The 16,105-nt window shown below is 52.0% G+C and overlaps 1 protein-coding gene across 1 annotated transcript; it reads left to right on the top strand.

The window, feature by feature from the left end:
- The first annotated feature begins 343 nt into the window (after nt 1-343).
- Nucleotides 344-14,135, top strand: HTR3A (5-hydroxytryptamine receptor 3A). The gene is made up of 9 exons (XM_058545188.1): nt 344-716; nt 3,103-3,269; nt 4,344-4,388; nt 6,654-6,763; nt 8,238-8,407; nt 10,785-10,945; nt 11,277-11,487; nt 11,592-11,813; nt 13,319-14,135. Exons 1-9 carry the CDS (start codon nt 650-652, stop codon nt 13,615-13,617), a joined length of 1,452 nt encoding a protein of 483 aa, XP_058401171.1. The 5' UTR covers nt 344-649; the 3' UTR covers nt 13,618-14,135.
- Nucleotides 14,136-16,105: the final 1,970 nt, after the last annotated feature.

The raw sequence follows: 16,105 nt of genomic DNA, 5'->3' as shown, positions 1-16,105 counted from the left end.
ATAAATTACTACTTAAATACTTAAATATGAATATTTAGATGAGGACAAAAGGGCAAACATGTGGTGACCCCAGGTCTCCTTCTTCTGTCTGCAGAGATGCACAGTCACCTGCTTAGCTAGGGGCACTGTGTCACCCTATGGAGCGAGAGAATGGCCCTCCTGCTCCTCCCATCTCACCCCACCCTGCCCCAGCCCAGTGCTACCGAAACATATTTGTCGTGGGACACAAATGAAGGCAGCAGCCTGGAGCACCTCCCAGCAGACAGGCTGCACTCTTGCTCCAGGGGGTCCTGCAGCCCCCGTCCCCAAGTTACTCCCTGGCGAACTTGGCCAGGCCACCTGGCTGAATGGGTGGACTGAGCTCCGGCTGCATGACATCAGCTGGGCGGGCTCCCCTCTCACTGGTTCCCCGCCTCCCTCCCGCCCTGAAACCTCAGCCAGCTGAAGGACTGATTGCAGGAAAACTTGGCGGCTTCCCAACCCTGGTGGCCGGGGCAGTGCAAGGCTGCAGCCTCAGAAGTTGCAGGGAGCACTCGGGAGACGCAGGCTGGCTGGGACACGAGGCTGGCAGAGTGCGGGCAGGCTAGTCCTCCGCGGGACTCACTCTGAAGGCCACTCCAAGGCACCCCCACACCGCGGGAAGCACACCATGCTGTTGTGGGTGCCACAGGCACTGCTTGCCTTGCTTCTGCCCATACTCCTGGCACAGGGAGAAGGTAAGGGGACGGTGGGAAAACACGCAGGGCTTGGCTGGTCATCTACAGGGGTGGGGTAGAGGATGCTTGATTCCTCCAAGGGTTGGGGGAGCGGTTTATGGAGTGGATGCTGCTGCAGGAAAGTCAGGAATCTTACCACAGAGGAGCATGAGGGAATTTTAAGGCACTGTGGTCCAGCTAGAAAGTTGGGGAGGGTGAGTCCCCAGTGAGAGCTGGGGAGCAGAGCAGCAGCTGCTGTATCAGAAATGCTAGACCGGTGCTGGAGAGGGGCCCCTCTCCTCTTTGCCCTGCCCCTAAGCCCATTGAATGGCAGCTGCAAGGAACCTTCGAGCTCATTTTGTCCACCGCTTCTTGTTATAAATGGGAACACTGTGGTCCAGAGAGGGGAGTAATTCACACAATCTCACACAGCTCGTAACAGCAGAGTGAGATGAGAACTAACGTAGTTGTCGTTCCTCAACTTCCCTGGTTCCATTGCACGGGTTCTCTGGGCCTTCATTTTCTCAGTTCCCTCTCAGGGCTAACTCCAGTCACACCAAACTTTGCTCTGCATCCCCCACCCATCCTTTCCTGCTTCATGTGGATACAGGGTGTTTTAGTCCCAAAAGGATCCGTTTCCTTTGGCTGCAGACAGTACTCATTCCCCATTTTGGAAGGTTTTCTCCCCATCCAGAGCTGGTTGAAGCTGGGGCTGCGGCACAGTTAGGATGCCATCCAGGGCTGGACAGACATGAAGGGCTCATGGGCACAGAAGTTTTCTTCCCCGTGACTGTCATCGGGGAAACTCAGTGGTACAAGCAGGCCCAGGCTGCAAGTTATGACTGTGGTCTGGGGAGAAGACCCAGACTTGGCTGAGGAGGAGTTCTGTCCCTCCCAGCAAGAGCCCTTCGCTCTGAGGCGTGTGGGGCCCCATCTGGTTCCCTCCAAACTGGTCAGAGTCCCAGATAATAGGATCTGGGCTGTTGCTGGTGTAGTGAAGACGCACAGGGATCTGGGTTTGAATCTCCATTCCTCCACTTGCAAGGCACAGGACTCACCTTTCTGAGCATTGGGGATCCTTGTCTATACAATGGGCTATCATGACAGCCACCCTAGTGGGCTGTTCTAAGATAGAAGTGAATAATTTAACTGATATTATTCCAAAGAAGACACTCAATAAATGGTCTCTTGTGTTCCGTCTCTCTCTCTCTCTCTCTCTGCTCTTCTCTGCCCTCAGGGAAGCTGACAGTTTATCAGGGATGGGTGGGTGAGGGGCAGGAAGGCGAGGGTGTAGGACCAACTGACTGCACAGGCTGCACACTAGATAGACGAGATGAGCAAAGAGGGAGTCTTGTTTGGAGGAAGCCAGGCCTGCTGGCTCCTGGTCTGTGAAAGACCCTGGTCTCCCCCTGCCTGTCCACTCACATCCCTGCAGCCTGTACCCTAGTCCTCTAGGGTGGTCCCCCTTCCCCACCCTAGGCCTTTCATCTTCATATCTCTTGACGCCTTTCAGGAAGTGTCTCTACTGTTTCCCAGAGGGATAGCTGAGGTGCCCATGACATCCCCATAGAATGGGGCTAGGGCCTAGGAGTTGGGTTTTCTCGTCACTATTTGTCTTTGCAGTCCTCCAGCTCTGGGAACAATTTGGTTTCTCCTCACTACCTCTCCACCTCACCCCTAACCCTCTCCCTAACCCCATCAAATTTGCCCACAGAGCAACCCTAGGAAGGAGACCCAGCAAAGCCTCTCCTAGGATTCTGCGTGTGCGTGTGGTGGGGAGAGGGAGAGGATCTTCTCGGGGTGGATTTTGCAGGAAGGAGAGGCAGTATCTGTTTCCCTGGATGCCCCTCCTTCTTTGTCAGTTGCAGGCCAGGGTCAAGGAGACAATGAGGAGCTGTGCAGATGCTGAGATCTGACCTTGGCTGAGGCAAACCCTCATGCACACCACTGGGCTTAGAAATTGTGCACCTGGGGCCCCATTTCCTTACACCCTTCTCACCTTCCAGTATCCCACATGCAGGGCAGCTTCCCTTTGGTTCCCCAGAGCCCCTCATCCAGGGCCCCACAGGCCACCTCCTCTGGGCAGGTCCCTACTCTCGAACTTTCTCAGCCCTTGGCCTGCTTCGGACCCCACCTGTCCTGTGTCACCTGCTTTTGTAGCCCAGCTCCATCTCTCGTGTAAATGAGCACGTAGGTTACTCTTATGAGACGATACCTTTGAATTTTGGCAGGAATCTCTGCAGACAAAATGCTCTAGTGATGGGAATTTCAGTCTGTGGGGGTATCTGGGAATTTTGTGAGGTGGGAACGGTGGGGACACTTTCCTTCTAATAGCTTTCAAACCAGGGCAAGAGAACTGGGGGAGACTCAGGCTCTGATGTCCACTTTGAACTGTTCTCCTTCCCAGCCAGGCAAAGGGGAGGACCCCAGGCTCGTAACACCTCCAGGCCCGCTCTGCTCAGGCTGTCAGATTACCTCCTGGCCAACTACAAGAAGGGCGTGCGACCCGTGCGGGACTGGAGAAAGCCAACCACCGTGTCCATTGATGTCATGGTCTATGCCATCCTCAGCGTGGTGAGTGCTCGGCCCCAATCTGCCTGGCTCAGAGGTGGGCCTTTTGGGATGGGAGACCAGGTGACACCAAGTCACTCCCTGGGCAGCACGGTGGGCATTCAAGTACCCATGGTACCTGTGGTCTGGCACCACAGCTCAGGGCAGACTGCAGTACCCACCATCTGCACAGCTGCCCACACAGAAAACTGTGGTCACCTGTGTGGCTGCCTCTCCAACACCCCTACAGCCAGCGGGTCACTTACCACATGTAGTTCTTCACACATTGTATCATGGTAACCATCTCCCTGTGTAAGCTGTGTGAGGGTTCAGGCTGTCCTATTCCCCTCTATGCCCTCGGTGTCTTACGCAGGTCCCTGGGACGTGGTGGGTGTTACTAAATGGTTGTTGAAGAATTAATCATAAATCAATTTAATCAATTCTTTCATCAATTACTGTAGTAGGGGAGGTGCACTTCCCAGTAGAGGAGATCGGACATCGTGCAGAGATAAACAAGAAGATAATTACAGAGATGCAGGGCACTGTGTTGGGGTAGGTGGGAGAGAACTGACTTCACGGTCTCTACTGCAGTCAATATGTCTATTTCGGAAAGGGAAATTGAGAACTGGATGGGAGGAAGGGAGAGTGATGAATTTTTCACTCTATGTGGTTTTGTACCTCTTGACTTCATACTCTGGCAAGAGACTGGTACAGATATATAGATATATATACATACAAATAAAAATATAGAGATATGTATGATATTGTTATATATGCCTTCTATTATCTTCTATGATGTTATATATAGTATATGTGTAAAATATTCATAACATAATAGACATACATATAATACGCATAATATAATAGAAGGTATATACAAATATATATATGAAGTTAAAAAAGAAATCATTATATTTCTTTCTAGGTGTGTCCCAGTAAAAGACCACTTTTCCTGGCTGGCCCCATTCCCCCACCCTTTTTCTTCACTCTCACTTCCTGAGGGAACAGGGACACAAATCAGCTACTTTTGGGGCTGGTATGTGCAGGTGGACCCCAGCCCACAGGGCCACCCATGCTTAGCTCGCTTTCTTTTCACAGGATGAGAAGAATCAGGTACTGACCACCTACATCTGGTACCGACAGGTGAGCAGACCAGCCCCTCGTCCGCCCCCACTTCCTGGGATGGGGACTTAGCTTTCCGGGAAGGATTTCTCCACCTCAGAGGAGTCAGGAACCTCAGAGGTGCGGTGAGGGAAGGGGAGGAGAGATTCAGAGGCAGATTCATGGGATCCGGGAGTCTGGACTCCTCTAATCTCAGGACTGGGAATGGAAGGAAGCTTCAAGATTGGTGCAGGAGAAATCCTCCAAACTCCTCTAGTTTCGGAGGTTTTTCACAGCATCCCAAACAAGCACTTGTCCAACTTCTGTTGATCAAACTCCTCCAGTGACAGGGACCTCCCAAGGCAGCCATTTCACTTTCAAACAGCTCTAATTGCTAGAAAGTTCTTCCTTGTATTAAGCCAGATTGGACACAACCAAATTGGGTGATTGAAACAAGAAGACTCCACCCACTTAGTCTTCAGATCTTTGGCCATTTCCTCACTCTTCTAGCTTCTTTTTTTTTTTTTTTTGTGAGGAGATCAGCCCTGTGCTAACATCTGCCAATCCTCCTCTTTTTTTGCTGAGGAAGACTGGCCCTGGGCTAACATCCGTGCCCATCTTCCTCCACTTTATATGGGACACCGCCACAGCATGGCTTGCCAAGCAGTGCGTCGGTGCGTGCCCAGGATCTGACCGGCGAAACCCGGACCACTGCAGCCGAGCGCGCACTTAACCACTTTTGCCACCGGGCCGGCCCATCTTCTAGCTTCTAATGGGCATCAGTCAGGCACCGAGTGTGGAGGTCTCTGAGGCCTTGGCAGCATTTCTGGCTTGGAGCTGGTAGGGGGTGGGGGGACAGCACACAGTGGAGGCTGCTGTCCACTAGCTGGTTGTGCTCCGGCAGACTCCGAGTCTGTGGGGAGGACGCCAGAGCAGAAGGGAAATCAAAGTGGCTGAAGAGAGGGGGGCAGGAGGATGGGGACAGTGCATAGAGGTCAAACCTGAGAGAGGCTCTGGGGACACGCCTGGCATATTTGGGTCTCTGTTAAGTCCCTTTTCGCTCCTCATGGGCACACTCCACCACCACCACCAGCTCACAGGACAGGGAGTGGGGTGACGGAAGAAGCTAGAATGCTGATTCCTGACACACTGCTCCCTTTCTGCCTTGGAGAATCCCTTAATACAGAGCATACCCCACCTCAAGGGAGGGGACTCAAGCAAGAATAGGCAGCCTGGAGCTCCTTTCCTGGGACATCTGGCCTGGTCCCACCCCTGGACCTCTAGGGTCACTTGTCTGCCCTCAAGTGAGGGGATGCCAACCTACTCTGTACCAGCGACTGTGCTGAAGGAGCAGAATTAGAGACACAGACTAGACTCAGGCCCTGCCCACAAGGAGCTCACAGACTAGCGGCGGCCACAGACACGTGAACAGACAATTAAATGCAGCAAGACAGCCACTCCAATGCAGCAAGGACAAGATGCCAACCGTGAGAGCATAGAGGAGGCACATAGAAACCCAGCCTGAGGATGGAGGTCACAGAAGGTCCCTGGAGGAAGGAATAGACAGAGGCCTTAGTGAACAGACAGAGGCCTTAGTTAAGTCTGGAAGGATGAGTAAGACTTTCCTCACTATGGAAGATGGGGATTACAGTATGGTAGAGGGAGAAGGGTATGCAGAGATGTGGAGTGTTTCGTTCCATATGGCTGGAGAATTCTAATTCTGTAGAATTTTTTTGCATGGCAAAGAGAAAAAAATGAGGCTAGAAAGATGGAGGCCAGATCATGAAGGCCTTTGCTGGCCATGAGGTTTAACTTTATCCTAAGTGCAACGGGGTGCCACTGAAGAATGTTAAGCAAGGGAATGACGTGACCAAATTCACATTTTGGATCAGTCATTCTGGCAGGGTAGTGGAGAGTGTATTGATTAAAACTTACAATAACCATCTCTACCCTATAAGGTGCATGTCATTATCCCTACTTATATATGTGCACACCAAGACCCAAGAAGCTATTTGTCTAAGATCCCTCAGTTGGAGGACAGGGGATTCAAAACGTTAGAAACGACCCAACCCCTTCCTGGGATAGGCTGCACCTGCCTACATCTTATTGCATGCAGTGAGTGTGTGAGTACAGAGGTGGGGGGACTCTCGGGTGCTGCTGAGTGATTTGGGTGCCACCGACACCCAGGTTCCCCCAAGGAGATGCCCACCTGTTGCCTGGGTGCTGAGCGGTGAAGTCGGCCTGAGTTGCCGATGACCCCTCCCCAGACGGAGGGGCTGCCCGTGACCGTTCCTGCTCCTCCCCTAGTACTGGACTGATGAGTTCCTCCAGTGGAACCCTGAGGACTTTGACAACATCACCAAGTTGTCCATCCCCACAGACAGCATCTGGGTTCCGGACATTCTCATCAACGAGTTGTGAGTACTGTTCTTAGATGCTGGGCCGCCAGGTGGCTGAGGGGCTGGGAAGGCAGGGAGCAGGGAGACAAGGTTATTGCTGTTGCTCTTGAGATGTCCCACCCAGATGTGCAGAACTGTAGGCCAAGTTGACTTGGGCCCAAATTGCCCTTTGCTTTTTTTTCCCCCCTTTTACTTTTTTAAAACTTCTCTTTTCTATGCCTGATGTTGAAACTCTATACCTTTTGGTCCAAGGGCTCCTTCCTGGGGAAAGGAAGCCAGTGAATGAATTCACACTGTTATAATAGCCAAATGAAAGACAGCTGCATTTTAAAGGGGACAGTACTGTTACTGAAAGGAATGAAGGGCCAGTAGTGGCCACTGCTCCTGGTCACAGGGGAGAGCTGGTGCTGGGAGACACTCAAACCTCTCAAGTCACACACGTGCCTGACTGGCCACAAATTACACCCTCAATATGAAGTAGGTCCCACCAGCCTTTACTCTCAGCAGTCAGACATTGCCTCATTCGGCCCCAGCCAACATACCTTCTCCCCATCCTTCAGGTTCCTTCAGCCTCACTGCCTGGGCTTCTGCATGCAAGGACAGGGAAGATGGCTGGGGGAAAGATGGAAGCCGAAGGTGGCCTGGGGCCAGTCACTTTCCGCCCAGTACCCACTGCATTGCCCAACCCCATGGGGTACTATTGTTTTCAGGGGAAGTGGTTGACCTGGAGCCCGTGCCCTGCATAGCTCAGGCTGGAGGGATTTAGGGAAATTTCAGTTTCTGGCTGGATCTCCAGTTCAACAGTGAAGCAGCCGTAGTCTTGACTTCTCATCTCTCACCTGGTTCCCCAGAAGGCTGCAGGCTCAGGACCCTGGGCTCAGGCCACTCCATGTCACAGTGGTTACTTGGGAGAGCCTAGGGGTCTGGGATCTGCTGAGAGAGTGGGATGAGGTCTTGTAGGACTTTCCCCAATTCTTCTTGACGATTTCTCCAGTTCCTTTTCCTCCACAGATGATTATTCCCATTTCACAGGACTTCTAGGGATGGGGAGCAAAGAAAAGCCTGAACCAGGATGGGACCCAAGGGTCTGCTCTCCTACCAAGCCTGCCCACTGTGACTGGGCTGGTAACCCTGGGAGCCGAGCTCTGCCCAGCCCGGGTGGGTGGCAATGTAGGGACAGCTGGGCATGCTCCTTACAGCAGTGGATTTGGGGTACACGGCTTCCTTGCCCGCCTTTTGTGGCTAGGCTGCCAGGGGAATCAAGGAGAAATGCCCCTTACTGCTTGGAAAGCAGCCTTGACAATGGCGGGTAAGGAAGCCTAAGAGAGACAAGAAGGTTGGAAAAACTGAGGCCAGACAAAACTGTGAGGACTGTCCTGCTGCCCAGACCCTCCCCAAATTTCTCTCCCTGCTGGGTTGGTCAGAGATCTTCAGACTCCCAGGGCTTGACCTGCTCCTTGAGCCCCCACACTGACACCTCTTCCCCGGCCAGTGTGGACGTGGGGAAGTCTCCGAATATCCCGTACGTGTATGTCCGGCATGGCGGTGAGGTGCAGAACTACAAGCCCCTACAGGTTGTGACCGCCTGCAGCCTGGACATCTACAACTTCCCCTTCGATGTGCAGAACTGCTCACTGACCTTCACCAGCTGGTTGCACACCAGTGAGTATATGGGCTTCAGGGGGGCGGGGGCGCACTCAGATCGGGGGTCCCTGGGACACTTGAGTGAGGCGCACACCCTAGGATGCATTGTCCCTTATTCAACTTATCACTTTTTTTTTTTATCTTTTTTTTGGTGTGTGTGAGGAAGATCAGCCCTGAGCTAACATCCAAGCCAATCTTCCTCTTTTTGCTGAGGAAGACTGGCCCTGGGCTCACATCCGTGCCCATCTTCCTCCACTTTATGTGGGAGGCGGCCTCAGCATGGCCGGACAAGTGGTGCGTAGGTGCGCGCCGGGGGTCCATACTGGGGCGGCCAGCAGCGGAGCACACACACTTAACCTTTACGCCACGGGGGTGGCCCCTATCACTTATTTTTTTAATGCTGCTGAGCCTCTGTTTCCTCGTCCTCCAAATGAGACTAATATTGTTGCCCTTGTCACCTCCTTCAGTTGTCATAGGGATTAAATGAGACAGTGTGAATGATGGCAAGATGCTCAGTAGGGGCCAGTTCTTTCCAATATCACAAACAGGATCTGGCACTAAGTGTCTCTCAAATCCACCCACCTCTCTTCTCCACTGATGCACCCTCCCCACTAATGCAAGCTACCCTCATCTCCTGCCCAGGTTTCTGCAGCAGCCTCCCAGTTGGTCCCCCTCATTCATTCTTGTCCTCCTCCAAGTCATGCTCTTCCCAGCAACTGGGGAGATCTTATTAAAATGCAGCTCTAATCATATCACTCTCTGCTTAAACCCTCAATGGCTTCCCAGCACTCCTGAGACAGAATCCAAGTCCTTCACCTAGATAGGGCGGATAGGGCCCTGCAAAGTCTGGTCCTGCCCACAGCCCACCTGTCCAGCCTCATCTCGTGCACACTCCCCTGGGCTCTGCTCCAGCCCAGCTGCCTTCCTTCCCAGACCCCCAAGCCCCTTGTTCTTTCCCTTTATCATATACTGCCTCCTCTCCTAGGCCACTTTGCCCCCTCCTCTTCCCTCCCCTGCTCCCCTTCCTGCCTTACTCCTGCCCCAGCCACACCTAGCTTGGCCGACTCCTCTACTCACCTTCTAATCACAACATCAGCGTCAGTTCCTCAGGGAAACCCCCTCTCATCCCCCGGACTAGGCATCCCCGTTGCCCAATTTTATAGCATCCTGTTCTTCTCCCCACTTCTATTGCACTTGTAAGTACTTGGTCAATGTCTACTTCTCTTCCAGATATAAACTTAGAGAGGGCAGGAACACGATTTCTGACCCACCATCAGATCCCAGTGCAGTGCATGGCACAAAGGAAGGTGCTCAGCAAACTTTTATTGAGTGGATGAATGCTCGGTGCTCACGATGGTCTAGGGAAGTGAGCATTAGCCTCCTGCAAAAAGGCATCCTCCATTTCTATTCTGATTTTATTGCATTAACCGCACATTACAAGGGTAATACATAACTTCCTTGAACAAAAATCAGAATTACAGTCTTTGACATTTGACCTTTACCCTCAATCCCAAACTCTTCACCAACTCTCCACACCAAGTCTTGACAACTTTTATCATAAACTTCATATAGCATGTTCTTCCAGATCCTTCTCTGTCCTTTGCACATATACACGTACACACACATCTATGGAAAATATATGGAAATTATTTTATAGGTTTTTATTTTACATAAATGTATCATTTATGCTACTGCTATTTGATTCTTTTTACTCAACAACAGGTCTTGGACATTTCAAGTTAGTGCATATTTAGATCTTCCTCATGAATTCTGACTGCTGGAGAATAGCTCATCATTTGGCTGCATCACAGTTTATTAAGCATTTTCCTGATGGATGGACATTTAGATCTTTCCTAATATTTCGCTGCACTGGAGACACCCATCCTCCTGGTGCCTGAGTATATGAGTCTCTAGTATAGGTACAGAGAGATGAAACTGCTATTTTGTGAGGATTTTGCTGATTTTCCTAATTCATCTTTAAAGATAGGCGACTCTGTGAAGGCAAAGGTGAAGAATGCTGACTTTTGGTCATTTCCTAAATGGGTAATTCTAACAGGGAAACCTAGAAAGGTGTTTGGAAGGGGTGTGTGCGTGTGTGTGTCTGTGTGTCTGTCTGTCTGTAAGCGAAAGAGAGAGAGGGCTTTCTAATAAATGGTTTATCTGGTTCTTTGATTTTTGCTGTGTTTTCATTCAAGACTTCATTTCCCTCACCACGGCCCACTGTACAGATAGAGACAGTGTGTACTATTACCTTAGCTGAGGAAACTAAGGCTGAAGATCAAGAGCTGAGATGAGCTAAGTCACGTGGGTGTGGCCCACCCCACGCCCGCCATTGCGGGATCTGGCACGCCCCTGGCACTAGATTCCAGAGCTGGCTTGATTTCTTCTCTCTCAGTCCAGGACATCAACATCACCCTGTGGCGCTTACCGGAAAAAGTGAAGTTTGACAAGAGCGTGTTCATGAACCAGGGCGAGTGGGAGCTTCTGGGGGTGCTGCCCCAGTTTCAGAAGTTCAGTCTCGAAAGCAGCAACTATTATGCAGAAATGAAGTTCTATGTGAGTGGGATGGGGAGTGGATGCGGGCGACACAATGGATAGAACCACTAGGCCGTTGCTCTGGGGTAGACTTAAGGAGGCCTATGGGGAAGAACATTTTGGGTCACACCTATCCCCTAGAACTTCCATGAAACCCAGCTGAATCGCCCCTTACTTATGCTGAACAGCCACAAGCCTGGATCCAGAGACAGAATGTGGGCTCTGTCCATTTCCTTCTCTGAGGATTCAGGCTGAAAGCTCCATGAAGCAGGGGGTCTGGGATGGGGTGGTGGCTCCTGGGTGCAGAACCTGTCTGCCCCAGGGTCCCCCTCAGCTTCTCTCCTGGTCTCAGGTGGTCATCCGCCGGCGGCCCCTATTCTATGCAGTCAGCCTGCTGCTTCCCAGTATCTTCCTCATGGTCATGGACATCGTGGGCTTCTACCTGCCCCCGGACAGTGGCGAGAGGGTCTCCTTCAAGATCACACTACTCCTGGGCTACTCAGTCTTCCTGATCATCGTGTCCGACACACTGCCGGCCACCGCCATCGGCACTCCCCTCATTGGTAAGGCCCACTCCTGGGGAAGAGCTCAGTGTGGCCGAGGGACCCAAGGACCGGCCCCTTCCCACCTCCTGTGTGTGTCCCCCACCCTGCCCCGGGGTGCACAGGTGTCTACTTTGTCGTGTGCATGGCTCTGCTGGTGATAAGCTTGGCCGAGACCATCCTCATCGTGCGGCTGGTACACAAGCAGGACCTGCAGCAGCCCGTGCCCGCCTGGCTGCGGCATCTGGTTCTGGAGAGAGTCGCCCTTCTCCTCTGCCTAGGGGAGCAGCCAACCTCCCGAAGGCCTGCAGCCACCTCCCAAGCCACCAAGGCTGATGACTGCTCAGGTGAGAAAGGGAAAGAGAGAGTCCCATACAAAGGGACCCCTTTTGGCCTGGATGCAGGGACATGGTGATGAGTCTCTGGAGGCCGTGGCATCCCAGAGAGCCCAGGCAGGGCCTGGGAACCAGGTGCTGTCCTACACACGGCGCCCCACGCCTGGCCTCATTGGGAGGGGCAGACTTCAGGTGTCAATTGGACCCTTGCTTCACCTTCACATCCCAGGTGTGGACGGAGAGGGAGTAGGAGTCCCAGAGGCTGAGCATGTCAGGAGCTGAGACCTCTGGGTTGAGAGTGGCCTCTCTCTGGGATGGACCCAATAGTGGGTGAAATGGATGCCCACTGGACTCCTTGCCTCACCTAGTTAAATACTGCAGCCAGGATTTCTAAAACTCTCACTCTAATCAGCTCAAAGACCGGGGCCCTTAGATTTCAAACACCTATGAGGCAGAGAGACAGGGTTCAGAGGGACCCTTAGTGTGGAACTCACCCCCCGGAGGAGCTGTCACAGCTGCATCAGTTGTTGGTGGAGGGGCTGTGGTTGGTTGGTGGTTGATGTGTCGAGCGCTTGAGGCAGGCTAGTGCAAAGCATTTTCTGTGCATTCTCACAGGTAATCCTCACGGCGACCCAATAGGATTCTCATTTTTCAAGTGAGGAAACAGGAGAGGCCAGACAGCTTGCCTTAAGTCACAGAGCCAGGAACTGGTGACACCGTGATTTGAAACCAGCCAGGCCCATCTGCCTCTAAGCTAGTGTTTTTAACCCCTTCATCCCATTCCACTCCCTTTTATCCTCCCTTCTGGCTAGGGCCAGGCCTTCTGCAGAAAATGTTTGGTTAATCTAAGACTTTCTTATCATAGCTACTGAACCAGTACACCAGCCTAGTGCCTAATTTCACTGCTCACCTGGTCAAGGGAGCCATATCTGAAGGTGTATTTTCTGGTGCAGGGGGGACTTGGAGTCACGGAGAGGAGGGCAGTGAGGCAATGTGACACAGCAGAGCAGGGGATTCAAAGTGCGGATACCTAGGCCTTGGTGGCATCACTATTAAATGATGCTCCAGCTGTGTGACTATAGGCCAGTCACTTAACCGCTCTGAGCTTTAGCACCTTTACTTAAAAAGTGCAGAGAGGATCACTCCCACTTTGCCTCTCTCATGGGGCTTTTGTGAGGCTCAAATGAAATAATAGATATCAAATTGCTGGGAAAAGCCCATGGGTTAAAAAAAAAAATGCATGGGAAAGACAAACACCAAATTCATGGTCTTGGTGACCTGGGAAGGGGATGGAGGCTGTGACTATGGATGAGTATACAGGAATCTTCAATTGTATTGGCTTTCTTTATTTGCTTAAGTCGGATGCTGGGTATGCAAATATGTAAGTTGTTCTCTATGCTCTTTATGTTTGAAATCGTTCATAATAAAAATTTCTGCAGGCCACAAAAACATAAGGGACAGTGTTCAGCCAGCCGGCTAAGCCTCCCTCCCTTGCCAATGCTCTGCCTTTCTTCCAGACATGGGAAACCACTGCAGCCATTTGGGAGGACCCCAGGACTGTGAGAAGACCCCAAGGGGCAGAGGCAGCCCTCCCCCACCACCACGGGAGGCCTCCCTGGCGGTGCGTGGGCTGCTGCAAGAGCTGGCCTCCATCCGGCACTTCCTGGAGAAGCGAGAGGAGAGCCGAGAGGTGGCCCGGGACTGGCTGTATGTGGGCTCTGTGCTGGACAGGCTGCTGTTCCGCCTCTACCTGCTGGCAGTGCTGGCCTACAGCATCACCCTGGTCACGCTCTGGTCCATCTGGCAGTATTCCTGAGCGGGTACAACTCAGCACGGTGGTGGTGGTAGCAGTGGTGGTTAATGGCGCTGGTTAGGATGGGGTTGGGGGAATTTCAGAGCCCAGGGGATACCAGGGATGTTCTCAAGACACATATACAGTTCCATCTCTGTTTTCCATGCCAGTTCATCTCAGCAACCCTGAACCTGGGCCTTAACTCTTCCCCGAAAGACTTGGTGTTCAAGACCCTTACATCCTCCAGCCCTCTCCCACCCGCCCGTCATGGCTTTAAAACATGCTGTCTTAGATCAGGAAAGAACCACGCATTCCCTAACTTCACTCTATTTATCTATGTATCAAACCTCAATTTCCCTATTGGCACTTCCCTGAATAAGGCACTTTGGAATTCTGCTCATCTCCCTCAACCTCGTTTTCAGACTGAAGGCAAACAACACTACTACACAGGGCTGATAACTCTGCCTCAGGTTCATCCAACCTTAATGTCTCCTTCGCCTCACCTGTGGCCATTTCCCTGAACACTCATGTTCTATCAGATGGTGGGGTAGGGGTGGGTGGGGGTAATAAAATGCGATGAAGCTCTAATCTCTCTTCTTGACCGTTTGTCAGCAGCTGGGTGGGTGGAAGAAGAGGTTTAAAGTTATTGGTGGAAATGAGATTGGGGAATTATCTGTGGTTTCAGTTGTTCAGTGCTTCCCCTTTCAGGGAACTGGGAAGTGACCAAATAGTGGCTGTTATGAAGAAGAAACAATAGGAGGTGGAATTTAAGGTGGGAGGGTCAGGGCCATGAATGCTTAGCAATGGAGAGGTGGGGAGGGGGAAGCTCAGTTCTGTGACCCCTGGAAAGATGCCAGAAGTGTCCACACAGTCCTGTTATCATTCTGGGCTCACTGTCTCTCTGCGAAGCTGGGAGCAAGCTCTCTCCCTGCAAGAGGATCCTGCAAGGGAGACAAGAACATTAGCACCATGGCCAGCACCAGCTGGTTTGGTGTTTGGAAGACAGCGAAAGCTAAGGCTTGAGTTTATCTCCTTTGGGAACTTTCAGCAGCCAACCCCTGGCATATCCACCAGAAGAAGGACCATGAGAGAGGCAGAGTTGGGAGTGTGGTCTTTGATCTTACTTCTCATCTCCTGGCCCCCTCTCCCAGTCATCAGGGCTTAAGACAAGCTGAGGAGCACCCCAACTCTATCACTCCATCCACCTAACAAGCATTCAGAGGAAAAGGATGCCAGAACCCACCAAGAGTGACCTGTGTTAGTGTCCGCCACATTTGCCTGAGGCTTTGGTTCTCCCTTTCTCATTCCAGCCTTATCCCTTTCCCCGCCTTGGGCTGCCTGTCACTCAGAAGAAGGCATAGTGGACAGGGACTGAACACTGCCAGGCTAAAGGGATGGGACCCAAAAGGAATATCTGGGACGAGTTGTTCCAGGCTGGCCAATTATAAGGGGTTCAGTATAGAACACCTGAAGCTATACCTTTCCTTGACCCCAAACTCTGCATTTCTAGTTCGTAGACCATCCCAGGAGGCTGGGTGGTGGGGAGACCTTGGGCCCTTGAGAGCTTCATGTCAGAAAGAGCCTAGAGGCTAAGGAATGGTACTTGTCTGGTGTAGCATCTCGCAGCTTCTCCTCACCCCAGCTTCCCCAGCATGCAGCAAGAACTCAGTAAATATTGACTGCTAGTTCCTCAGGTGAACTGGGAATGAGGTTTCATCTGCTACTTCCACCCAGACACACGTGTTTTTGCTATTAGTTAGGGATTTTATATGTATCTTTGTTTTGTTGATGGGTAGGTATCAGGGCCTCCCAGCAAAAAGCAGGAGACTGTGGGGCTGCGGATTGGCCTCATTCACAGCTGTTGCCTCCTGCTGAGCAGAGATTGGGCTAAACACTAAAGACGGGGATTGTTCATCTCCACTCTCTCAGGATGGTCCCAACACCCCATACTTTGGAGCCTGGTCTTGGGCCCAAAAGCTGCCCCACTCCACTGGGATTTGCTGGGGCCATTCATGCTACTAGATGATTCTCATGTCTCAGGCCAGAGAGAGAGAAAGGTGGACAGTGTGGCACTGCCGATGCACCACTAGTGAGTAAGTGGGTGGCTATTGACAAAGTGTCCAACCAGAGAGCTAGTAAGACACTAATCAACCTATTGATTCCTCATCTCCCCCGCCCCACCCTTCGCCCACAATCAATGGGGCAACAGAGCCCAGCACTGAGGCAGCCAATTAACCACCTCAGGAATGAGCCACCACGTATAACATCCTCTGCTCCACTAGCCACAGCCAATCAGCTCATCGATCCGGCATCCAGGGTGTGCTGCCCAGGGGTGGGAAACCGAGGCCCGGGGCCAGAGAATCCCCCAGTGCACTCACTCTTGTCCATCAATACTGGTCCTGGGCTTCTCCCAAGGAGACCTTTACCTGTCTGGGATATGAGAACACGCAGAATCTCCCTGCCCTCTGTTATCTCCTTCCCTCCTCCTGCAGAGAGAGAGAACCAGAAACCA

Source organism: Diceros bicornis, chromosome 7, assembly GCF_020826845.1.
Source record: "Diceros bicornis minor isolate mBicDic1 chromosome 7, mDicBic1.mat.cur, whole genome shotgun sequence".
Classification (NCBI taxonomy): Eukaryota; Metazoa; Chordata; class Mammalia; order Perissodactyla; family Rhinocerotidae; genus Diceros; species Diceros bicornis.
Note: the sequence above shows the minus strand (reverse complement) of the source record. Positions and strands in the feature narration are given on the sequence as shown.